The 25627-nt window shown below is 37.7% G+C and overlaps 4 protein-coding genes across 4 annotated transcripts; 2 read left to right on the forward strand and 2 right to left on the reverse strand.

The window, feature by feature from the left end:
- Positions 1 to 4801: 4801 nt before the first annotated feature.
- On the forward strand, positions 4802 to 5308 carry CBG07533 (the record flags this gene model as incomplete). The annotated part of the gene is made up of 2 exons (XM_002645764.1): positions 4802 to 5035; positions 5297 to 5308. 2 exons carry the CDS (start codon positions 4802 to 4804, stop codon positions 5306 to 5308), a joined length of 246 nt encoding a protein of 81 aa, XP_002645810.1.
- Positions 5309 to 15542: 10234 nt separating this feature from the next.
- On the reverse strand, positions 15543 to 18851 carry CBG07528 (the record flags this gene model as incomplete). Its single annotated transcript, XM_002645763.1, has 9 exons — positions 15543 to 16126; positions 16197 to 16969; positions 17018 to 17368; positions 17413 to 17460; positions 17514 to 17659; positions 17710 to 17883; positions 17931 to 18080; positions 18514 to 18585; positions 18636 to 18851. The coding sequence occupies 9 exons, from the start codon at positions 18849 to 18851 to the stop codon at positions 15543 to 15545; spliced, it is 2514 nt and encodes an 837-aa protein (XP_002645809.1).
- Positions 18852 to 19807: 956 nt separating this feature from the next.
- Positions 19808 to 20277, reverse strand: CBG07527 (the record flags this gene model as incomplete). Its single annotated transcript, XM_002645762.1, has 3 exons — positions 19808 to 19846; positions 20078 to 20197; positions 20245 to 20277. 3 exons carry the CDS (start codon positions 20275 to 20277, stop codon positions 19808 to 19810), a joined length of 192 nt encoding a protein of 63 aa, XP_002645808.1.
- Positions 20278 to 20842: 565 nt separating this feature from the next.
- CBG07525 lies at positions 20843 to 25496 on the forward strand (the record flags this gene model as incomplete). The annotated part of the gene is made up of 4 exons (XM_045240536.1): positions 20843 to 20859; positions 24260 to 24491; positions 24541 to 24612; positions 25416 to 25496. 4 exons carry the CDS (start codon positions 20843 to 20845, stop codon positions 25494 to 25496), a joined length of 402 nt encoding a protein of 133 aa, XP_045093511.1.
- Between the last annotated feature and the right edge of the window lie 131 nt (positions 25497 to 25627).

The raw sequence follows: 25627 nt of genomic DNA on the forward strand, positions 1-25627 counted from the left end.
TTACTCTGACTACCATTGTTCTATGGGTAACAGATTTAATTGGTCAGAACTGATTAGAGAGTTTGAGGCGTTTGAAAACAAATTTTCAAAAAAAAGTGAATTGATCCCAACAAGATTTTTTTCGAGAAACAATTTTTGACAAAATACCTCGAAAAATGCTTTTTTCAAGAAATTTGAAAAAAAAACCCTCCAAAAAAATTCACAATGCGGAATTTTGGAGTGTCGTTGCTGAGATTTTTTTTTGTTTTTATTTCATTTGGAGTGGTGGCCTGACTTTTGCAAATTGGGTTTTCTAGGCCGAAATGACCGAGAAAACACTGCAGAGACTTGACGAGCCATGGTGGCCTAGAAAAGTATGCTGGCCTAGAAAACTGAATTTGCAAAAGTCAGGACATCACTATAAATTGTATTATTTTTGAAAAATTCCTTGATACTTTTTTCGAGAATATCTTCGTAAGATTTTTCAATCTTTCTTCAAATTTTAGAGGAATTTTTCGAGAATTTTCCGGAGAGTTTTTAAAGGAATTTTTTGACAAATTTCTTGAAGAATCCTTCAAAAAATTTTGAAGAATTTTTCGAGGAAGTTTTTGAAGACTTTCTCGATAAAATCCTCGAGAATTTTCTCCAAACCGTGAAACATGGATACACTGACAAAGAAAAAAGTTACTAGTTCACTGAAACCCTTGAACTAATTAGGCACTAATTCAATTGTTAATTCGATATCAGTGTCTGAACTGATTTCAAACGATTTCGTTGACATCTTCTTCCTTGTCTCTTCTTTCTCTTTGAGATACCAAGGGGGTTTCCCAGAGACTTCTTTGTGATAAATGAGGACGGGATCGTAAACGTCTCAGAAGAAGACGACGAAGCTAATAAAAATGTCCCCAGAACTTCCGGTCTAGATTGATATCTCTTTTATCTATTTTGGGAATCTCTCTTTCTGTCAGATTTCTGATCTTCTGCTATGTGGGTGTTCTTTATTTATCTTCCTTGTTAATGGTAGAAGGAAATATCGGAAGATCAGATGTTTCGGTAAAAATGACCACTCCCGGCATACATAAAGTTCTTATCAGTATTTTCAACTCATTAAGAAAGAGCAAGGAGCACTTACGTGTCATAATATGTGATAGATCCATTTTCAACGACGCTAATTGACAAGTTTTGTGTGGAGTGCCAACCTTCTGTTGTTCCGAAACTTGTTAAGTTGTGCACGTAGCTGAAAAAACAATTGAAAATTCAAATTTACATATTCAGGTTCTATTCATTGTTCTCTGACAGACATATGACTCGGCAGTAAAAACGTGAATTGGTTTAATACACAGACTGAAATACAAAAACCAAATTAAGAAACTTAAATCGGTTTATGAAACGTGTGAAAGTGGAAATTGTCGAAAACATGAGTCAGGTGAGACGACAATGCAAAAACAAGACGGTTATATATGGAAGTTTTGAGTTTGCAACATTGTTTAGTGGGAGAGGAGGTGGGTTCTTGATGAAATAATATGCAAATTTTTTAGACAGGTTTTTGGGTGAGTAACCAGCTGGAACTCGAAAAAGTTGATATTCAAAACAGTACGTAGAAAGAAATTTAGGAAATCGTAGATCCAAAATGGTCAATATTATCGGTATCATGTCTGCAAATCGGGTTCACTTATTTTCACTTTTTGTTTTTATTTTCACGTATCACACTCGACTGTTCAATAGAAAGCGTTACTTCAAAAAAAAACAAAAACATCAATCATTTTAGAGTAAATTCTGCAAATTCTTTTTACGTTACACCGTTATTGCTCTAGTAGAAGTCCACCCTATACATGTATTAGGTTGGCAGGAAAGTAACTATCCCTTGTTTTAATTGTGAATAATACGAAAACCAGGTTAAGCCAAGGTTAGCAGTTTGCACCGTCGTGGCCCATAGTTTGTTGGCAATATTCAGGTATCTTGTGGATACCCTTTTCTCCTTAAGCGAGCTAGCCGCGGATCAAAGAATTCTTTTTTTTAGTTTTTTCTCATAAATGGTGCAAAATTCATCACCCTCTAGATGACTTCGTATATCTCCGAATAACCTATAATTTGATAGAGTCAAGTCCGGACTATAACTAGGTGAGGGAGAACTGTCTCGCTGAAGCGGCTCAGGTCTGACTTGCCTGTCGTTAAAAAATGAAAAAAACCGCATTTTCACGGAAAGTCACGTCGTTCCACAGCCGCTTTGGCTGGACGCTTCTCCTTTACCCCCGTGAAAGTTCTGATTTTGTTTTATCTGATCATTGGTTATTCGAAGATATACGACTTCATCTGGAGCGGAAGGACTTTAACATTATCGATGAGAAAAAAATGTGCTACAGTAATACTTTGATTCGCGCCCAGCCGGCTTTTGGAGGGATGGTATCCACGAGTTACCTAAATGTTGACAACATGTTGTCGATCACAACGGTACATACTGTCAATCTTGGATTAATCTTGTTTTTGTTTTATTTACTAATTCAAAAATGGACAGTTACTTTCCTGCCAACCTAATACTTCAAGCTCAATTATCTCGGTTCCTTCAAAAAATAGCAAATATGTTCAACTGATTTATTTTTTATTATTTTATCAGTTGACAAAGTTTTGATAACTCTCACACAAATTGAGAACATTGAGCGCAAAATTAGCTGTGGTGGAAAGTTAGCCCACCACTACTGCGTAAAATTGGATTTAAAAATCATGTTCTACATTACGAAGTCTTAGTTTGTAATTTTATTCTTATCTCTTAGACCGAATAGACAAAATCGTTTCATTCAAAAATATGAAATTAGCAAATTTCGGTACTACTCGGATATTTTGGCCCTTAAAAAGTATTTTTCAAATACCAAAAAATCGGGTACGGACCTAATTAGAAAAGTAAGGAGCGAGAAAATCTTCCAGAACTAAAATATTTTTGAAGGACCTCAACATTTCCTAGAGTGGGGCTACAGTATCCCGGACAATAACAACTAGAAAAATTTCACTGACGAACTGGAGAAAATAACACAGTTCGATAGAAACTTCTAGACATTCATTCTTAGCAGCAAACAATGTATTCTAGAAACGAAACCGAATTTTTCACACTGCTCAAAAAGAAATTGTTGTTCTTTTAACTATCTTCTGATGTTTGAAATTTTCTATTTACTGTTCACCATAAACACAGAAAAAAAACTTTGCTGAAACAGCAACCAAAATGTTTCACGCGCTTACTCAAACTAGAAATTCGGGGTTAAACTTATTCAAATTCTCATCATTATCATTTTTCATCCTATTTACACTTGCTATTTAAAAACCGAAGAACAGAAAGGAAATAAAAAATTCGAAAACCAGTGTTTGGATTGTAATGCAAATGTTGCATTTTTCTGTCTGGAACAACAAGGGAAAATTCAGAAACCAAAGTGAAAACATTGAGTTGTTTTTTATTCACCTTTTTATATAGAGGAAGTGATATTTTCGAAATGCCAATATTATGATTATCATAAGACTTCCGGTTAATAGAATCATGTGAACATTTAAACAAATAAGTTCGAAAAAAATACCGAAAAAAGAATATGATACTTATTTTCTTATCTGTTCGCACTCAGTTCACATAAAACCTTTCACACCCACATTCAATAGACAGGATTCACATAAAATTGACTGAAAGTCATCTAGACGACAGATTGACAGACATTCCTATCTATGGGAAGTTAGTTTTTTGAACATGTGATTTTCAGCTTATTTCTTGATTTTCCGACCTATCAATAAACAAAAATGCGTTCAATCAAAATAAAATATTATACAGAACATTTCAGCCGAGTTCTGAAACAGTACGTGCCAAAAATTGTTTGTGAATGTTTAATTGAGGCCATTTTGGCAAGAATATGATTATTGAAAGCAATATTAGAGCTAATATACCAAAGTGAGCCTAATTTTGGATTCAAAACTGCTTGCTGAATAAAACCTTTGAGTGTTTTTTGGTGATACAGTAAGATTCCAATGTTTTCTAGATTATGGTACTATCTAAATGAAAACAATCATCTCTGACAATTGCCGCGTAACAGTTTTGTAACTCTGCTGTGCGTTTTCTTATTTTTTTTTTACATTTCAGTGTATTTCAGAAACTTTTCTTTTAAAAAAAATGAATTTCTCTTCGAAAAAACATACTTTGCGAGGTTTCAAATGTAATTCATCATTTTTCAAATTTAAATTTTGCAGATTTTCTAGGAAATTTCTGTGTTTAGCATACTTTTATTTTCAGAGCACTGAAACCTTAACCTGAAATGAACTTTTTAATTTCTAAAATTTTTTGAAAATTTTTTTCAATTTTCTTGAAATATAATTTTTTCCAGGTTCATATTGTATCATTTTTTTTGAATTCACTAATTTTTCCTTTTTTTTCGTTAATGATTTTTTCACCAATAACATTTGGTAGTGAGAAAATTTATGTATATATGCATAGATAGAGCAAAGGCGCTCCGTCGTGGTGCTTTTCTTTTCTTGTGGATAATAATTGTACTACTGTCAATGTGGCATTGGATTTTAACAATGGTCGTGTAAATCTGACATTGGATGACCTTCCCTCAATAGAATACTGCAATATTGGTGAGGATGTATGTGCAATGAATGTTGGCCAGACATGGAAAACATTGAAAAGTGACTACTATGAAACCGCAAAGCAAGACTTCAGAATTTATTTCGAAAACCCCAACACGCGGATTAATCTGAAGTTGCGATGGAATTATTTAGAAGAGGAATTCGAAAAACTATGTGAAATTTTAGAAGTTTTTTTGACGAGCTCGCTCGTAACGGATTGGAAGGCATGTGCATCAAAATTCTTGATATCGAAACATCCGATGGAACAGAAATCGCTCAATTGATGACATGGATTGATGTGAACACTATAACCTCTCTCCGAATCCATACTAATCAGCTCATGCTCTCTAACGAGGACGTGGAGGAATTTATCGAGACACCACATTGGCAGAGAATACGGAACTTCCAACTCGTCGATTGTTTGGATCTTCCACATAACATATTGAACAACCTCGGAAACGTATCCTTCTTTAGCATTGACCGACCAAACTTTAAGGAGTTTCCTCTGGCAAACTTGTTTTTGTTTGTTGCCACAGTGAGCGGGTCTCAGAATCAATAGCATTTTACAACCAATTTTTTTCAGGATCTCATTCGGTCTGAAAACTTCAAATATGGACAAATAATTTTTGAAAACTTCGATCTTCCTGCTCCTCTGTCCAACACCTACCTTCCGTTGGGAAATGTATCAATAACATTTTACCCAAATCTCATAATTTTGCAGAAGTTATATTGAATTTGGCATGGCTCACTCAATCACTAGGCAATATGGGAAATATTTCACTTTTTCTGATTATAAATATTTTAATCAATGTTCCAATAAACACACATAAAGGAGTGATAAGGTAAATAAAAATCTCAGGTCAAATACTCAAAAAGGAACTCCTTTCACAATTAATTTTCATCTTCATAGTGTTTCTCATACTGTAAAGCCTGTATTAAGAGGACCTCCTAACATTGAGCCGATTTAACTAAATACTATGTTGTCAACTGTTAAAATGTTCATCATGGTATCACCTACATTTTATTAGTACACATATTTTTGATATCTTGCATAGGAGCAAAGAAAAATTAGCTTAAACTTGACAGTGTGTGAGCCTTTCTATCGCAGATTTTGCAACACGTGATATATGAATTAAACTTCGAAACTCTAAGTTTTCGAAGAATCTTTGGTATCTTAAAAAATTTTTTGACAACCTTATTTTATACTTACTATTTTATCTTAATTTATAATTTATGTTTTCATATTTTTGTGAATTTTTGAACAGGAAACTACAAGCTACTTTTCCGATTTTTCTGTTTTCCCAAATTTTGAATAAATTCTATTATAGAATTTTCATCATCTCTGGAAAATTTACTATGTATATTTTGTATTTAGCACCATTCTCTTCAGAAATGATTTGAATTATTTATTCGTATATATTTTGTAGGTAATATTATAATACTAAATCTCATTTTAACTTCCACTGCTTTTAAGATATTTGTGTGTTCTTTTTGCTTTCGAAAAACCTGAAAGACTACAAATTATATCCTGGAATGTACTTGCTAACTTGCAAAAAGCCAAAACAATTACATATTCATTTAGATTTTGTCATGATTCTTAATTCTTTTGCTTCCGTCCAATCCTCGTCGAATCTCTGAGCTCTTCTGCTCCACCCAGCTAACCAGATTTTGACGCTGGCAAGACCCGCCTCCTACCGTCTCATAACCAAATGGGCGGAGCTTCAAGCTAGCCCCTTTAAAACCCCCGGCTCTCCTGGACAAAATATCATTCTGTCAAATTCACTAATCGACAACACCATGAAATTTTTGGCTCTTTGTTTCATCGTTCTCTTGGCTTGTTCCATCAACACTGCATCTGCTCGGATCTGCGGAATGAATCTTTACAAGGTTCTATTCAATGTCTGTCCATCTGGATGTTCGATTGAAGGCGAGTATTCCTCGAAACTGTCAAAGTAGTCGAAGTTAAAGATTACCTATTATTTCCAGACCCATCATTTGCATCCAAGCTTTGCGCTTTTTCATTCTCCAAAGAAGAAATCAAGGAAATGTGTTGTCCCACGGAATAATGGTCAGGCCAGCCAAGGTTTTCTTCATTTTTAATATTCACTAATCGCTAATTTTTCACAAGCTGATTCTTTTTCACATTTTGCTTCTCGATAAATGCCATAGTCGTTCGCAATAAAAACTTCCTCTGTTGCATTTTATTTGAAATTTTAATGAACACGATTTGGGTCTGGCCGGTCATGCTTTTTTCAAAATTGTTAATTGGCGTCATGAAAAATATATAAAAACATACAAAAGATCTTGAGACAGTGGTTCTATGTTTCTTTGAAACAGTTTTATTTCGATCGGGGAAAACTCGAAAGGGCAGTCTCGAAGCAATAAAAATCGCTCGTTCACAGAAATTCCCAAATGCCTCATTAGAAATTGAAAAGGGGTTCTAGGAACTAGCTAACTGCAAAGAAAGTTTCCGTTATTTTAGGGTCAGAAGGTTTTAGTTACTACAAACTACATTTACACATTTATGTTAGTTTTGGGAAAAAATATCAAACTTGCAAAACGGGCCCTTTCATAATTTATTTCAGAATCAGTATTTTCTGACCATTTAATTTTCATATGATAAAACTCGGCAATTTCTACAAAATGATACTATTTGAAACACTGTAGCTTGTCAATGAACAAAGTTACAATCAATGAACAAAGTTAGCGATAAAGTGGTCAATCCGGGCCGGGCCGGGCCCGTTTCGTCTGTAACTTTGTTCATTGACAAGCTACATTGTTCCAAATAGTATCATTTTGTGGAAATTGCCAAGTTCTACCATATGAAAATTAAATGATCAGAAAATATAACTTCTGAAAGAAGTTATGACAGGGCCCGTTTTGCAAGTCTGAAAAATATAAAGTGAAATGACGCGAGCCTGATTTACTTATGTTGCATAAATGGGCAATTTCTACAAAACAAAATGTTTCCAACTTGTGTTGGATTAAATGATTAACTTGACAAATTCTAAAATGTTCTGAGAATCTTTCAAAAAATTTCAAAAAAAAACACTTCCTAACTACAAGGTTCAAATACTACAAAATAATTTTCATTTCAAACTGGAAATTGTCAAAAATCGGAAATTTTTTTTGATAAAAAAATGACAATTATCATACTCCCGGAACACAAAAAAATTTAATGTTCCTTTTGGTTTTTTTGAAACTTCTGAAGTTCTACTGAGTGTCCACGGATTTCTGATGAACCGAAATATACATTTTACGATTTTTTTTCTCGCGCAGGCGAGTGAAACAAGACCAAATAAGCTTTGTAGGCCACCCTTTGAGAATTCTTCTCCCTCGAAAGATTCGGCTAGGTTCTGCTTGCGTTGAGATTTACACAAAAGGAGAAAATGTTTCGCGCTACTGTAGAATTTCCAACTTCAAAAAATTGAAAAATGTATTTTGCGAATTTCGAAGTTATACACGGAACGATGCGATTTTGGAAAACGGAAATTACATTTTTTTTTACAATTTGCGAGAATCTATCAAGTTTGTAATGTTCCGAAAATCCTCCTGGCACCTTCAATTGTTTGAAAAAAAACGCCTCCCTTCCCATTTAGATTCCGATTTTTCTTTTGTTTTTCAGTGTGACGTATAATCTATTCCAGAAAATTTTATCTTGTTTTTGTATTTTCTGAAATCAGTTATTGCTACAATTCTGATTTCATTTGATGTCTCAGAAACCAATCGTCAGACATATCAAAAATTTCATACTTGTCACTCTTCAAAATCCAAAACGTCCTCTAATAGTAAACAACTTCTGCCGCCTCTGACAAATTTTTAACGATTTAACTTGAATGAATTATTTCGGAAATCTCGAGGATCACATTAGAACTGCTTTCTGACATGTAGGTCATTTAATATTAAACATCACTTTCACTTGTTTTTCGTTTTGGGTCCACCACCGCTAATGAGCGCGCGGGAACGAAGAAAATGGAGACTAATGTGATGATGACTCAGTGAGAATTCGGCCACAGAAGGCTCGAGGGAAGTGTGAGAAATCTTATTTCGACTTGTTTTCCACTTTTCCCTGCTCACACGAGACGAAAATCTCGTTTTTCGTTTTCTGAATAGGAGGGCACGGAGCATGAAAAAAGGGGAGCTGAAGAAAAAGTTTGGGTCATAACACGGGACCTCTTGTGGAACTGCAAAATATCAGGATCGGCAGAAATGCTCTTTTCTGAAATCATAATTCTGAGAAATCAACCATCTTCTCTCAAAAAAGAAAAACATGATTTTCTTTCATTTTTTTGTTGAATCATTGGGCTTCGAAAACAAAAAAAACGAGGTTATAACAGAAATGTGATTTTGAATGAACAACTCAATAACAAACAAAAAATAGTTGCAAAAAAAATGAAGGAGACAACAATAGTCCGTAACAAAAAAAAATCGAAAATGGCTTCAGAATGGTGAGTAGAAAAAAATTGATTTTGAATTCAAGAAACACAGAAAGAATAAATTGAATATGAAACAGTAAAATATACAGAACAATATTGTCGATTCAAACGCGAAAAATTAAAAAGATCGAAAGGTAAGAGGACAACAGAGAAAAATACAGTGCGCGTCATGTTGATAGGACCCGTTCCCTCTCAAATTAGTGTTCAAAAAGATATATTAAAAAAAGATTAAGAATCTGTAAGCGCAGTTGGCTTCAGCATTTAAGAAAACCGTTTTCCTTCAAATTTTCAGACCAATTGAACCATCACAGAGCTCAGAAGTCAAAGATAGCATTCATCTCCGAAAAATGAATTTTGAAACTTTCATTCTGGTTATCTGTCAAACCCTGGTGGTGCTAATTGCTAAATCAATTAATTTAAGCTTCAATTTCAGTTTGCAGTTTTCCCGGATATTCTTAATTTTCTTTTTTTTCACTTTCTCTTGTATTTATGTCAGAAATGTACAGAAAATTGTTTTCTAATTGTGAAGCTACTGTCAACTTTCATATTTAGTTTTAAACAACAATATTAACATAGAACAGTGTACAGAGTATGGTAACGCATTCATTATCAAAATTTTTTGATGCGGTTGGCTTTGTTTTTCACAAAATCTATGAGCCTCTTCGGGAACGACTCTACCGTGGAACGGAGGTATTCTGATGATAACTTGGTATATTCTGCTTCCACACTTTTTGTCAATGACTTCAAATTGGGATATGGTAGTGCTTGGACTTTTGATTGGTGAACTCCACACGGACTAGTCAAGCGGATTGAAGTCCAGCGACCAGTCTGGCCATTTCGAACTGGTGATGAATTGAGGAAAGTTAGCTGTGCCTCATGCTTGAACGGTTTTTGCTTTGCGGAAGCAGAATCCTGTTGGAATGTTCACATTTCGATTCGGATATGGCCCAGGGAAAAAAATGCTTTTTTAAAATTTCTTCCTAATGGTTTTCACGCCAGAACCCACGATTAGGCATACTGAAAACGAGTCTTCAATTCGGCAGCAGTGTTGACATTCCTGTCGTCCTCCTCGGCATCTTTCAGCTTTTGAACCGTATTGAACTGTCTTTCGTGTCTGCACACGCGCCAAACCATCACACCCCACAAGTTCTCAATCGGATTGTGGGCACTTAGGGCTGGCCACAAAAACCTTAAACTTTCACGCTTTCAGCCTATCCGGTGTCGAATGCTTTGATGAATCGAAGCATCATTTTGTTGGAATGTATGGGTTCGGATCTTGTTACGGATGGCCTTCTGGAATGTGCTCTGGTAGAAAGTCGATGTTTCAAGAGTTGTGATGAATTGGAGCTTCATATTTTTCCCATTGCAGAAGCCTCCCCAAACCATTAGTGATCCACCACCAAAGTTTCGCTGCGAGAAGAGCAATGGATTTTTGCGGAGTTCTCACCAGTAGTTGTCAAAAAACAGAACCTGTAATTATTATTTGGTGATGTAATTTCTTTCCACTGACTCCAAATTAAGATGTGTTTGTGCTTTGACTCTCAACTGAAGAACTCCCCACACGGAATAGTCCACCGGATTTAGGTCCGGCGACGAGGCTGGCTATTCCGAACTCGTGATGAATCGAGGAAAATTGACCGTGCACTAGGCTTGAATTGACCGTGCACTTCGCCTTGTTAGCGGGAGCAGATTCCTTTTGGAATGTCCAGACTTGGCTTCAGAAATAAAATTTGGCCCAAGGAATAGCATGATTTTTCAATATTTCTTCCAAATAGTATTCCTTGCTGATTTTCACTATGATCCACAAAAATCAGAACATCAAACATGCGATAAGAAATACTGGCCACGAGAATCTCCGATTCGGCAGCAGTAATGGTATCCGATAACACCCCACAAGTTCTCCATTGGATTGTGGACATTTAGGACTGGCCAATCAAGGACTTTGTTCTTTTGCGCTTTCAGCCTTCTGGAGTGTGCTCTGGTAGGAAGTCAATATCTCACGAGGCGTGATGAATTGCAACTTCTTTTTTCCCATTGCAGAAGCCTTCCCAGACCATCAGCGATCCGCCACCAAAGTTTTGCCTTGAGAAGAGTAGTGGGTCCTTGCGAAAGTCTCACCAGAAGTATCTGTTACCGTCCGGTTCATCAAGGTTCCATTTCTTCTCCTCAGAAAACAGACTTTCGCTTCATAGGATTTTTCATAATTTCTTTATGGGATTTAAATCTGCGGATCGGGATAGCCAGTCCAGCGTTTTCAAATCTCTCTGTTCCCATTATCCTGTCGAAACAAATGAGATTGACGCCGATGTCGGGAAGTGAACTTCACTTCCAATTCTTTATTGTGGCTGAACGCTCCCCACATCATCACCGAACCATCACCAAACTTTCTGCAGGAGAAGCTTCTTGTATCTTGTCTCAGACCTTTTCATCAGAAACTATTTGGCTCGTTCAAATTGAACTTCTTTTCATCGCAAAACACGATCTGGAACAGACAATGTTTGTGAATACATTTCTCCAATCGGTTGCCAAGTTGTTCTACGTATTCCAAACATGTTTTCTTTCCGTTGTTGTAAACTCTACGCGACAAGATTCCCCAAAGATTTTCTATGGGGTTCAAATCTCGGGATTGGGTTGGCCAATCGGACTTTTCAGTTTTCTTCGATCTTTCCAGTAGAACCAAGTCCCGTCGGGCCCGTCCAGATTGAACTTCTTCTCATCGGAAAACATGATCTTGAGCAGGCAATCTTTCTCAATGGTTCCCAAGTTGATTTTCACAGATTCCAGACGTGCTTTCTCGTGGTGATCGGTTAGACACGGTGTTTTCCCAGCTTCTGCCACAATATAACCGAATAATCCATTGGGTTCAAGTCTGGTGACGAAGCAAGCCATTCTTGAACCTGAATGAATTTCGGAAAATTGAGTATGCACCACTCTCGAGTGTCTTTGGCTTCTCCTGGTCCATCTTGCTGGTATATCCTATGTTGACTCCCAAAGTGAGATTTGGACAATAGCAGAACCTCGTTTTCTAGGATTTGCTTGATGTAATACTCTTTGTTGACTTTAAGAGGCACCCCAGATCATCACGATGATGGCATCACGGATCCGCCATCAAAATTCCTTTTAGTCGTCCCAATGTAACTTGTACGGTAGAGGAACGAGCTTGCCTCCGAACATGTTACATTGGAATCAAATCCGGGAGCATGCTGACCATGACAGTACATCCGTTTTTACGATTAGAACCCGTTCCAAGTCGAATGACACGGAAAGCAGTATTGTCCTGCTGAAAAACAAACTGACGGCGACTGAATCGACGACGAAACGGTAAAAGATCGCTCTAGAGGACTTCTTGGTAGTCTGTCGAGTTCATGCGACAATTGGTGGAATCTAAATTCAAGCATCCAGCCACGGAAAATGCTCCCGACGACACCATCAAACTGCCTCCTCAGAAATTCCTCTTGGTCAAAAACGGCTGGGTCTTTGCGCAAGTCGTGTCAGTATGACTTGTGCCCATCTGCCCCGTCCTGATTAAATTTTTTCTCATCCGAGAAAACAATATGTTTTTTCGAGCGAAGTCGGGATGACGTTTTTTTTTGTTATCGTCGGTGTTTTTTGGAGCAAGGAGCATGACTAGTGTAGTCCGTATTCAAAGCATACGACATTAACTTCTTGAGAAGATCCTCAAAAAATTTTGATATACTGTTGTATCAATTTGATTGACATAATTGAAATGATCCATTTCAATAGGTGTCCAGGCAGTACGAGACCCTCTGTATGCGGGAGATGTTTTTGATGGTCATCTTGGGTCTTCGGGGATAAACAAACATGACTTCAGCAAGTCCCTCATCAAATCATTCGTCATTATGCGTCTTTTTCCTGCTCTAACTTCGAGATTTGGACAATTTGAGGGAAGAAAGCCGGAAAGTTTTGCAAGAATCGTGAATTCTTTGGGCCCCATCCACGACATCCATCGATTGGGCATAGCTTGTGATTTGCTTGACAACTTTCTTCAACGACCCGGAAATTCCGACGTTACTGGGTTGGATATGTCCAGAGCATCGAGCTGGAATTGTCAATATTTTCAATTCGTGCGATGGAGTGTCACATAACTGATGGCGGTAGTATTCTTCGAACTGTTCCAGGAATCTACAATGAGAAGAGCATCCTTCATTATTGGGAAGACCACTTTCATCAGTTCTTTTGTAATGATGTGACTAGTATGGCAAGTAACTCCTTGGTTTGGAAGGTTTGGAATTTTTTTTAAATTGGCTCTTCGGTTCTTTCACGGTCACAAATAATTTTGGATGGAGCCCTCCATATGCCAAAATCAACAGAAGGACTGTGTAGGAATGTGTCATGGACGATTCATTCACTTCCAATTACGCAATGGGCGTTATTTGATCGTTCGAGCCGTATTCATTTTGATTTGGAATCCGGAGTGGTCCGCATATTGGATGGAACACACAATGGGGAAACTTGGTTGGCAGCCGTCACGAATTTTCTTTTCAATCCGATCACGATTTCGGACGAACAGTAGAAACGAATTTCGTGATCTTTCTAGAAGTGATTCCAAACCGTGCTTTCCAGCCATTCAACCAGCTTTCCGATCCAATGAAATTTTTGGGCACATATTTTCCTTCACACTGAAGTGGATAAATTGCTTTTTTTAGAGCCACTTTCATCATTTTCCCGGCATTGCGAGGTTGGTAGCACATTCAGATACAAATGGTATTGTCAAGATTGGGATGTTACTTCTATTCTTGGTATTGTTCTATCATTGATATGTTTTATTGCCTTTGCGAGGGTACCCATTTGGTGGATAACCATTGGTAGAGACTACCTTCTTGGCTAAGTCCAGGGAATAGTTCCTTTGATCAGTAGTGGAGTTGCCCGTGTCAGTTTTTTTGAATGATCCGCTTGATACCCGAATCCATACTTACAAGATGGTTCTTGTTGCTGGGTTTACGGTACCACTTACTCGAAGAAACCCTCGAGATCTCGACATTTGGGAACGACGTTGTAATTGTCAATCTACCTCCGAAAATGAATGGTTGGGTGGACTTTAATCGGGGCCTCAATGAGCGAGACGACTTCAACCTTTTTAGGGAAACATTGAGATGAGTGAGAGACACTCCGTACCACTCTATGTCGGAAGCTGTCTATGTTGGTTTGAAGAGCTTATGCGTCAAAACTTGCGTAAACCACTTTCCCGATCCTCCCTCTATACCCGGAATGGGTATTACCCAGCTTTCCATTCTTGATGTTTGCTTCCCATTCTATAATCTTTTTCTATCTCGTTTCTTCCGGTATTCTCCAGCTTTAGCAGAAAACAACACAGGTTTTGCATTTTTACTATTTACAATCACCAAATTCTGTGTCTGTCCGTTTGTTCCCGCTCAGCGGACCCTCGAAGTCTCTAAAAGACTGCAAATTCCCAATTTTCGTAAAGAATCGAAAATAGCAGCAAGATGGCGCCCGAACTTTTCATTTTTCAAAATCGTCCACCACCGCTTTGAATGATGCGTTATTGCCAAAATTTATATTGTTCACTTCTGTAAACAGATCAGCAGTACTTTGAAGGTGGCAGGCGACAAAATTGAAAAGCCGTCCAATTATTGTGATTATAACACACGATGGACGGCCTGTGTGGCTCCCTGAGACTACGCTCATTGGACTTTTTTTAAAGACATAGGGCTTTGCGTGGACACCCCTTTCCGAGAACAGCTTTTGGATTACGATACTCATAAACAAAGTCTAGGTGCTTTTCTCCTTTTCTGCCTCACTAAAAGTCCAGAACGTTTGACCGAAGTGTGTTTGGAAACTGGGACTTTCAACGCATGTAAGATATAGCTTGTACTCTTCAACACGCGCGTTGGGTTGTTCAAACAACAGCAAATCCCGTTGTGACTGCGTTTGATCAAGTTGCTCATTCAATAGATTAAATTTTCAAGTTCACAGAGTAAATCGAAGTTTGCTTTCTCAGCAAAAGACAGACAACAAACACGGGACATTGAGAAAAAAAATGAGGGAATGACTGATAAATCTGACGATTCTCGAACTTTTGTACCAGCTTTGAAGCGTCTTGCTCTTTGATTTCCTGGAAGCTCGATCAATTCGTGCAAAAAAGTTAGTCAAAAATAATATAAAACTAGAAATGAAATTTAAAACAACAAGAAAATAAAAATGTTAGGAATTTCTCTAAACTGATATTGAAGCTGAAATTGGTTGATCTAGCAATAAGCACCACTGTCCCATTATCAGTGTTACCAGAATTTTTGATACCGGATTTGACGAGAAACCAGACCGAAAAAAATTGACTCAAAAATGGCTAAATTGGTTTGCAAATTTGAAGACATAACTTTTTCACTTGCTGAATCGAATTGCGTTTACAAATGTATTGAAATTTTCTTAGGTTTTTAAAACACTCATTTGAGAGGAGGGACATATCTTTGTGACCCCGACTGTAGGGGGATGAGAGGATTCTGAAAAAATAACAAGTTTAACAACAATAACAAAAAATCTAACCATTTGGTATCACTTCTGGTAGGCATCCATTTTATTAGAATCAATTAGAGCTGCTTCTGCGCCTTCTGTTGGTTGAATGGGTCTTCTTGGTCGGCCAGGTCCTCTTGTGGATTCTGTGACCGTTACTCCGCTAACAGAACGTTCGAATGAAGACGTTGCTGGCAAATTGATTGTTGTTAGGGACGATCTTGGAACTTGAACTTGTCTTCCGCTCCAACGAGGTCGGCCTACGCCTCGACGAGGCTGCTGACTTCCGGGCTGTCCACTAGATGAAGGACGAGTATTGTTCACGTGCGGATTTGACCTCTGCCAACCATATCTTATCTTGAGTGGTCGCCCTCTACTTCTCCCTCGTGTAACGGTTTGGTTGGAGGTTGTTCCGGTTGGCACAATGTCATTCGTGAACCGCCCAGTGGAACTTGCAACGCTTCCATGCATTTGTTGATCAAATTCCGTTGCTTCAGATATCCTTCTTCCAACCACTTCGTCATCTTTTCGGTCTTTTTCTGTTCCTGTTCTGTTCCGATGCGGATGTTCTCGGTCAGAATTGGGCGAGTATTCTTTGTTAGCTGGCTCACGATCTTCACTACTATCTGAAAATGAGGAATGAAATCAGTTGAAGGAAAAAAAAATTATAATGAAAAAATTTAAAATTATGCACACCATGCGAATTTCGTGACGATGGTTTAGCATTAGCAACAGCTTTTTTATCCTGTCGCAGCGGAGACATCGGCGTCCGGGTTAGAGAAGCTGAAAACGCATCAGACAATGGTTCCACCGGTGCTCGATCCAAAGAGGTGTTCTCATCGACCCGATTGGTGGACTGTGTAGACGTTGAAGAAGACTCTTCTCTTCGGAATTTGACTTCCATTCTAGAACCCTCCTCGGTAGCAAAATCTGAAGAATGTAGTTGGCGTCGAGAAGCTCTCTTGAGCGAGCAAGAGGGAGCAGTTTCCATCGGCATAGAGTCTTGATCAATGTTCACTGGATCTTGGGAATTTCCCTCATCAATAGATCGCAGAGCACGGAGATAGCAACGGGGAACTTTTCTTGATGGACCGCAAGTTGTTGGTCCACTGGTGGATGGGCGATTGTGGTCCAATTCGTAATCCAAAAAATCTATCGGAGGCGGTTGGAAACGATTTGCAGTTCCGCTTGTGGAAGGCATGTACATGTCTTCTTCATCTATGGAATCTTCACGATTGAACTGACGAGATGCTTGGCTGACTGAAAGTTTGCTAGTAGACGGCTCATTAGTATCAGTCTTATTGTTTTCTTCTAGGGACAGAGACTGGAGCAGATTGTTCTGAATGAAATCTTCATTTCTATCAAATCGAGCGACAACTCCTTCTTCTCCAACAGCCAGCAAAATTTTTCCATTTTCAGAGAAGGCGGCCTGACGGAGTTGGCTGGTCCCAATTCTGGATACATACTCGCTGAAAATATTGATTTGATTACTATATTTCCGTGTTTGATTCACTCACTTATTTATGGACTTCAGGTTGAAGAACACCACCAGACCTTCACCGGCCGTGGCCACCCATTTCCGTGATAGGTCAACATCCATTTTTGTGAACCAATCTTCGGACATGGCCAGATTCTTCTTGTCAAGGTGTGTGACAGCCCGAAGTGGCCCGTCCAATTTTTTCTCGACGACATCTCCCCAGGTTCCGAACCGCCAAACCTTCAGTTGCGCTCGTTCGCCAGCAGATTTGGAAATAATGTATTTGACACCATTAAATCCAATGATACGCAGACTATCCACGCGATCAAAATGGATTTCGTTGGCCAGGTTGTTGACAGTTTTGACGATCAGTGTGTGTCCGTGTGGATCGCTAAAAATCATGTTTGGGTCTCAAAAACACAGTTTTGAACTTACAAGATTTTTTCAGCCAGTCTCAGCCTTGGGTCCATGTTCAGCTCGTCTCTGAAAACGAAAATATTTGTTTCAAAATCATGAGAGGAGCTAAAATAACTCACTTGATATTTTCAATCGATCTCCCTGCCTTGATTCTTTTATAGCATTTCTTCAAGTGGCTTTTAACATTCTCTTCAGAAAGATTCCAGCAGACAATCCGATGATCAAAACCGCCGCTGAATAGGGAGCGTCCATCGGGACTCCAATCCTGAAAAAAGGAGAATAAGAAATTCAAATTTGAGATTTTGGAAAACTTACAACTGAGAGGATTTTCGACACATGAGCCGCAGGGTTATTAAAAATAACCAAGCAATATTTTGCCCTGATGTGCCACACACGCACAGTGAAATCCGTGGATGCAGTGGCAAACATCCCCGGATTTGACGGATTGGTTCGGATGTCGTTGATTTCTCCTCTATTTCCTTCAAGAACCTGCAAATCATTCATTTTTCAATTTGTCTAGAATTCAAAATCCTTACCCGCTTCATCTTATTATCGACCACATTGACGACGTAGATAAGTCCTTTCTTCCCAGCCGTCACTATTTTGGACGAATAGTTGTCTATCTCATCACAGACCCATGCCACCCTATAGAGTTCATCGTGATCCTTCTGCATTGTCGGATCCACCTGAAGAAAAACAATTAAACTTAATTTTTCCCAAAAGTTTGTTGCTTCTATAAGTTCTCAGCTACATCTACCGTAAAACCTGTAATAGAAGGGCCCCCACATTGTCAAGTTTGAGCTCAATTATCTCTACTCCTATAAAAAATATCAAAATAGTATAAACTGATAAAATGTTTGTGATATTAAGACAAACGATTTTTTAGTTGAAAATTTTTTGTAACCTTCTACATAAATCAAAATGAATTGGCTCAAAAGCAAAAGTCAAAACCATTTTATACCGCATTTTTTCTATAGTACGACTATTTTTTTTTATATAGTGTGACTATTTTCTTTTTTCTAACCAAAACTATTTTTCTTGTCATTAGTTTAGCAAATTTTCAATCAAAAAATTTTTTTGAGAACATTTGGTGTAACTTATTGAAAAATGAAAACTTACCATAAACTTGAAGGTTATCGTGTTGAGCAGCTCAATGCAGTTCCTATCCGCCGGAAGCCGATAAATATAAACCTGAAAATGTTGTTCCATTCAGAAACATTGGAAAAAATCATAATACTCACAAACTCGTTTCCAACGGCTGCAGCGAGTAGGTCCTTGTTTCTGTCCTCTTCCGTTTTCCTCCAGGAAGGTTTGATTGCGCAGCCATTCAAAGATTTTCCGTGCTTGGTCGTGATAGTCGCTGACGTGAAGAATGGCGGTGGATTGGCGGTGTCCGTGGTGTCGGTGGCATCTTCTCCAGTCTCCTTCTCTTTGTCTTTTGGTGTGGTTTTGCTCATCTTCGGAAAATTCGCTGAAAATGAGAATTTGAAGCAGTATTAGTCAAAAATTGAGTAAAAATGAAGATTTTGGGTTAATTAAAAAAGAAAAAAAAAGAAAAATGATAATTTTTAGTCTCACAAGACGCTCTTCAGCAAAAAAAATTAACCACTTTTATAGGAAATTGTCGAAAAATCTATTTTCAAACCCCACGTTTCAAAGTATATGATTCGCGGTAAAAGAAAAATCAATCGCGCTCCAATGCGAAAACTCGTAACGGCACTTGCTACGGCGACCAACATTATTGAAGAACAGAGAAAAGAGACTAGTGAGAAAAAACACGGGCCGCGTCGCGTACGCAGCGCGGATAAGAGACAAGAGGGGGAAGAGACGTTGTATGGCCGCTATGTGTACGTGCGTGTGAGCGTGTATATCTGCCGCGTTCACCGAGAAATTGTAATAGCCCGTAGAGTGCAACACAAGAAGAGAGGAAGACGCAAGAGAATAATTATAAATCGATTCTCTTCGAATTAACGGGAATAAGAATATTGGGCATTAAAATTAGAAAAATGGATTCGGATTCGAAATTTCAGAGATTGTACTTTGTTATCATGATTTCAAAGAAGAAGAATTCGAAATTATGCATTAAAAATTTCTGAATACTGAATTTTCAGACTTAAAAGAGGGAAAAAAGCAATTTTTCAGAGTTACAGTTCACGTGACTATCGTTTCTTTTTCAGATACATACATATGAAACCCAAGTGCGTGGGTGTCAGTCTGGGAACCTGAAAGTAAAACAAATACAGCTTCATATCTAATACAAAAATATTTATTAAAAATTAAAATATGGTACATCCAGTGGATCTTATTTTTTAATTAAATGTTCTTATAGTCGTTGAATAATGGGTTCTTCGCAAAAATATCCATGAGAATTGGCCTAGCATCTTCTTCGTGAAGTGGAGAATCGCCAAAAATCCTATTGTCCTTCTGCATTTTCGAAGAATTCTTCATACAGCTGAAAATTGTTTATTTAATATCCAAATTAAAATAAATTTCTTACGTTAGGAAGTCGTTTTTTTGTCAATTTCACACTCGTGTAATCCCGGAATTGCGGATTTTTTTTTTCAGATCTCCATCAAAATCGGTTCGGCTTTTTCGTTGGGAAGTGGGAGTGGAGATGGAAGTATTTTCTGACCTGAAAATAATATTTTTTTTGACTATGTGCGAATAGATAGGAAGAACTTACTCGAACTTTGTCCAATTGACGTTCTGAAGGCAAAGAAGCAATAGTTGCTTTGTCTGGCTTACGGCTGAGAGCAAAAGCTTGTTCCATTTTCAATTTTTGCTCCTTTCTGAGTTTACGGAACTGAAAAAAGTTTGTAGTCTATGTGTTGTTAGAAACTAAATGTATACCTTTAACATTGTTGGATTTCGCTTTCTTCGCATTTTGGAGGAATCAACAGTGGATAATACAAAATGTTTTCAGATAACGGATTTTAAGAATATAGAAAGAATACTATAGGAAACAGAGAATACTTAGAAAAATCAATAGGGAAGGAACTCTCCAAAAACCATTCACTTAGGGTTTTTGGAGAGGTCCCAGAAGAGACGTCTATTCAGAAAGTCGTCTTGAAGAGAGAATGAATACTACTGGTTGGTACCTGATGGTATATATACCCCCGGGGGGGCGGAGTTTTTAGGGTCTATCCAGGTGGGTAGAAAGACATAGGGCGGACTTTCCTGTCCGTTGCGCCACTTCTCTGCGTTTCTACAACATCTATTCTCTCTCAGGTATGCCCCTGAGGGAAAAGACCTGGAGTGGGAGTTGAACAGGTGGGGTTGATTTACAATCCCATTGTGCAGTGACATTCAGATTAACACATTAGATACCTTCTTTACATCTATTAATTTACAAGTCTAAATACACCTATTGTTTTATGAGCATAATCTGGACGAATTAGACTGAAGACAGGCAATTTTTCCTATGGGAAAAATTCATTTAGGCAAGAGAATGGGGAGACAATATGGGTAATTCGAGAAAACAAAAATTCCGGTGTGCGGCTCCGGTTTGAAGAACAGGTAGATGGTAGAACGTCCATTTTCATAATAAATATTCTGAGCCAAATGAGAGCGTTCTCCTTCTGGAAATTGATACTGTGGTGATTAAATCAATGATGGGAATGGAGAAGATGATTATTGCCAATTTTTTAATGTTCCCTGAGTTCATCCGGAATGAAACGAAAAAGATAACATCAGAATAAAATGCAGCGTGCCAAATAACACTTGAAAATGTTAGTTTAATTCTGAAAATCGTTGGCCCAAGACATGCTTTCTGCCAAAAAGGCCGAAAAAATGACACGTCTGTTAAGATCCATCAGTTTCCATGTAATTCGTGGACGAAATTGCGAAATACAGGTAGGAAAAAGCATTCGCCGGTGTATTTACAGTGCCCGCTTTTTTAAAAATATGAAAAAACGTGTTTTTCAGTTGATTTTGACCATTTTTAGGAGTTGGGAGCTCGGCTGTCGATGGTTGGATTACTTGGAAAACTTCGAAGGTAATCAACAGATATAGATTAAAAACTTTGCATTTACAGAATTGTTCGAAAATTCCTAGTTTTTCAGTTATTTGCCGATTTCTGAAGGGCACCTTTTTTCATATTCTTGTACTGAAAAGGGAATTACTTGAAGTGTCCCCTCGATTTTTCTTAGATAAATGTCCCTTCTCTAGACTAGCACAAAACAAATATTATAAAGTAATCATAGGCAGGTCGAGCAGAATAGCAGAACGTTTTGTGATTATTTAATAAAAGTGGATCAAGTCCATTCAAAAAATCCTAACTTTGTACAAAGCAGAGGTAAAATGATGTGTTCACATGTATTTTATGGAGAAGATTACAGGCTACCAAAAAGACAATTTCGTATTTATTTTATCTTTGCAGGGAAGTTTCCAAATGATCCGATTGTGTGAAATAAAAAAATGTCGATTTTCGAAAAAAAAACGTATTTGGGAGACCATGTCTATTCGATTCACTTCATATCGTGATGCACAACTATGATCTCAAATTGTATATAGCTCACCGTTAATTTTTGACTTCTCGATCACGATTCTGTCAAAAAGAAATTAAAACAACTGAATTGATTATTATTCTCAAAAGTTCTATGTTGTACAGTGTGTGCCAAAAGTATGGTGACACAATTTTCGTGCGAGGTGGTGAACGCTGGAGAATGTTTTGAACAAACGTTTTATATCTATTATTTTCAGCATGTCTCAATTACCTCATTTTCAAAATGTCAAGTCACTAGGTCAATTTTTTCAGTTTTTTTTTCATCACTAGGTCAATTTTTTTCAGCTTTGGAGGGGATAGGATCTTCTAGGCTTCCCCCCTTTTTCTTCTGGCTCCTCTGGCTCCACTGTACGGCTTTGGAGGGGATAGGATCTTCTAGTTAATGCTTTTCAATGTTTTAACTTCATTGCTCGTTATGGTACTCGAATGTCTGTCTGGCCATTTTGAGGCACATGGTCTCTGAAAATCAAACTACTTGGGAATGTTCTTATCAAAACAAGATAACATACGCTTGGAAATGACATCTTCCACTTATAGTTTTTCCATCTCTTCTGTGATTTTGAAGACAAGAACGTCTGAAAAAATATCATTTGGACAGGTCGGCTGAGAATTTTTGTTAATAAAAACTGGGTTTTTTGAAAAAAAAAATTCAACTTTAAAACTATATTGAGTCAGTTTTTAGCCACTTTCTAGCCCAGTTGCTGATTGATTTTTTAAAGAATAATTTACAACAATTCTCAGGCTATTTTGAGGAAGTCTTTGATTACTTCAAGCCAACTTGAAGTATTTGAACTTTACTCAAACTTTTAATTTTGGACCCTAATCGTAGGCACCACAACAAAATTTTCAAAATAGATTTTTCCCAGTTTTTATTATTGGATTGTCTTCTCCTACTTTATAGAAGTCCATTCCCAAAATCTCAGCGAAAAATCTTCATTCAATCCCGAGTTACAGACCCTTTTGTACCAGACCTCCAAGTTGGGGTCATCGCTGAAATTTTTTTTATTTTGGCTGGAACTTTGGCTGAAAATTGTGTTTTACGGCGACAGTAGAAATTTTATTCTATTTCAAAATCCAATCTCCCAGTTCATAATCTACCAGAGTCCATCAACAAATTTGGGGGGCATCCAAGAAAGTCAAAAAAAAAAGAAAAAAGCAAAGTGGGCGGAGCCTAGTCGTGTGTATACTCATTTCGAAGCACAAAGCGTCAGAAACTCAATAAAAGTAATTTAAGTATACAATATTCAAATTTGACAAAGTTAGGCCTAGCTAGAAGGTTGTAATCGGGGGGGGGGGGGGGTGGAACTTCGGTATGAGACCTATATCATTCGAAAGCTGAGATTGAGACATTTTCAAAAATGTATTCTGATTTTGCTGAGGAGCTACCAGTTTCGAGAAAATCATAATGTATTTTTCAAAACTTGTAAAAAAGTTAAAAATAAGTATCCAATTAAAATTTTTCTTTGAAAAAAATGCGTTCATAGCATTTTGACAATCGCCACAAAAACCAAAAATCAAATCAAAAAACAATTACGGGAAGAGGAATCGAACCTACAACCGGTTGGATACTCTTCATCCCTCCTCGCCATTACACCACTGCTGTCTGTTTCTTTCCCTTCCCCCAATCTATATAAGAAAGAGCAGAGGCGCGGCGCCCTTAAAAGTCAAATTTGAGCCAAATTTGAAACTTGATTTTCTCGAAACTGGTAGCTCCTCAGCAAAATCTGAATACATGTTTGAAAATGTCTCATTCTCAGCTTTCGAATGATATAGGTCTCATACCGAAGTTCCACCCCCCGATTACAACCTTCCCTAGTAAGATGAAATTTACAAAATGAAAAAAAAACTAACTTCTTCAGCTTTGACACCTCTAAGGAAATGACATTCATCGTGTCATTTCCGGAATCTTTCTTGAAAATTTCCAGGAATTTTTTGACTTGCATAGCTTTGGTGATCTGGGTGAAGAAAGTCGTCTTGAAGAGAGAATGAATACTAATGGTTGGTACCTGACGGTTCATATACTCCACTGGGGGCGGAGTCTTTAGGGTGGACCCAGGTGGGGTGGAACTACAATAAAACACACATTAGTCTCTTTTCTCTGTTCTCCGATAGTGTTGGCAAAAAGTGTTTTTACGAGTTTTCGCATTAGAGCGCGCTTGATTTTTTTTCCGCGACTTAAGAATTTTTGAATTTGAAGTTTTAAAACTAAATTCTTCCTCAATTTGAAATCAAAAGGAGGTTTTTAAAGAGTTTCATGAGACAAACTGTTAGTTTTTCCATTTTTTTCCCAAATAACACAGATTCTTTTTTTTTTAAATAGATTTTTTATAAATAGCACGATAAACATATACAATTTTACAGCGCATTTTCCAAAGATCAGCAAAACCACACGAAAAGACAAGGAGAAGGAGACTGGAGGAGATGCCAGCGACCCCACAAACCCCGCCGATCCATTGCCATTCCTCACCACTGCCACCATCACGACCAAGCACGGGAAATCTCTGAAGCAGCCAGCTCAATCAAATCATCTTATAGGAAAACGGAAGAGGACAGAAACAAGGACCAACTCGCAGCTGCGGTTGAAAATGAGTTTGTAAGTATTCTGATTTTTTTTTTCAATAATCATGAATTAAAAATTTCAGGTCTATGTTTATCAACTTCCGGCGAATAGGAGCTGCATAGAGCTGCTGAACACTATAACCTTCAGTTTTATGGTGAGTTTTTATTTTTCAAAAATTTCCCCCATTTTAAAAAAATATAATTGATCTTTCTTTGATAAAAAACGTCAAACGCAAAACTTATGGCAATAAACACAGTTTCGGTCTTAAAGGTGGGGAGACATGAAAAAAATGATGTTCTCGAAATTCCGTTCAAAGATGCCCCTCGAGGAGTTGAACTTGTGAAGGCGAGGATTGAGGGTGCGGCGCCGCTACCGACTGAGCCACGCGGGCAAAGAGAAAGCGGACGCCCGATTGCATACATAAAGGCGAGGACGACAGCTGTACGCAGAGTGACATTAAGCGTTGTACACCGTGACGGTAGAATGCATACTCTAGCTACAAAAAATCTACGAAAAATCTCCTGTCCCCTCACCTTTAAAGGAAAAAAAATAGTGACACAGTAAAGCCTGTGATAGAGCTCACTAACTTCTGCCTCTGAGTCAATTCATCTTGGTTTCTGTGGAAGATATAAAAAAGTTATCAACTGAAAAATTGTTTATTATGATATCAGCACTATTTTATCAGATGACACATTTTTGATATCTTTGGTAGGAGTAGAGATAATCGAGCTCAAAGTTGACAGTGTCAAGGCCTTTCTATTACAGGTTTTACGGTAGTTGTAGCTCGCTGAGAACATATCCAAACAAGAAACTTTCGGAAGAAAGTTACGTGTTCATACTTTGAAAAATGGGCCACCTCTGTCGAAGTGGAATTTTTCAATAACGGAAATATAAAATTTTTTCAAAATGAAAAATTATCGTAGTTTCTAATTCCAATTTTAATTTATTTTTCTTCAGGTGGATCCGACAATGGAGAAGGATCACGACGAACTCTACAGAGTGGCATGGGTCTCATCTATGTCGTCTATATCGTCATAAAATGGAGCGGGTAAGGATTTTAAGTTCTAGACAAATTAAAAAAAAAAGGTTGATTTGCAGGTTATTGAAGGAAATAGAGGAGAAATCAACAACATCCGAACGAGCCCTACGAACCCTGGGATGTTTGCCAC

This window comes from Caenorhabditis briggsae (assembly GCF_000004555.2).
Source record: "Caenorhabditis briggsae complete genome, chrX, whole genome shotgun sequence".
Classification (NCBI taxonomy): Eukaryota; Metazoa; Nematoda; class Chromadorea; order Rhabditida; family Rhabditidae; genus Caenorhabditis; species Caenorhabditis briggsae.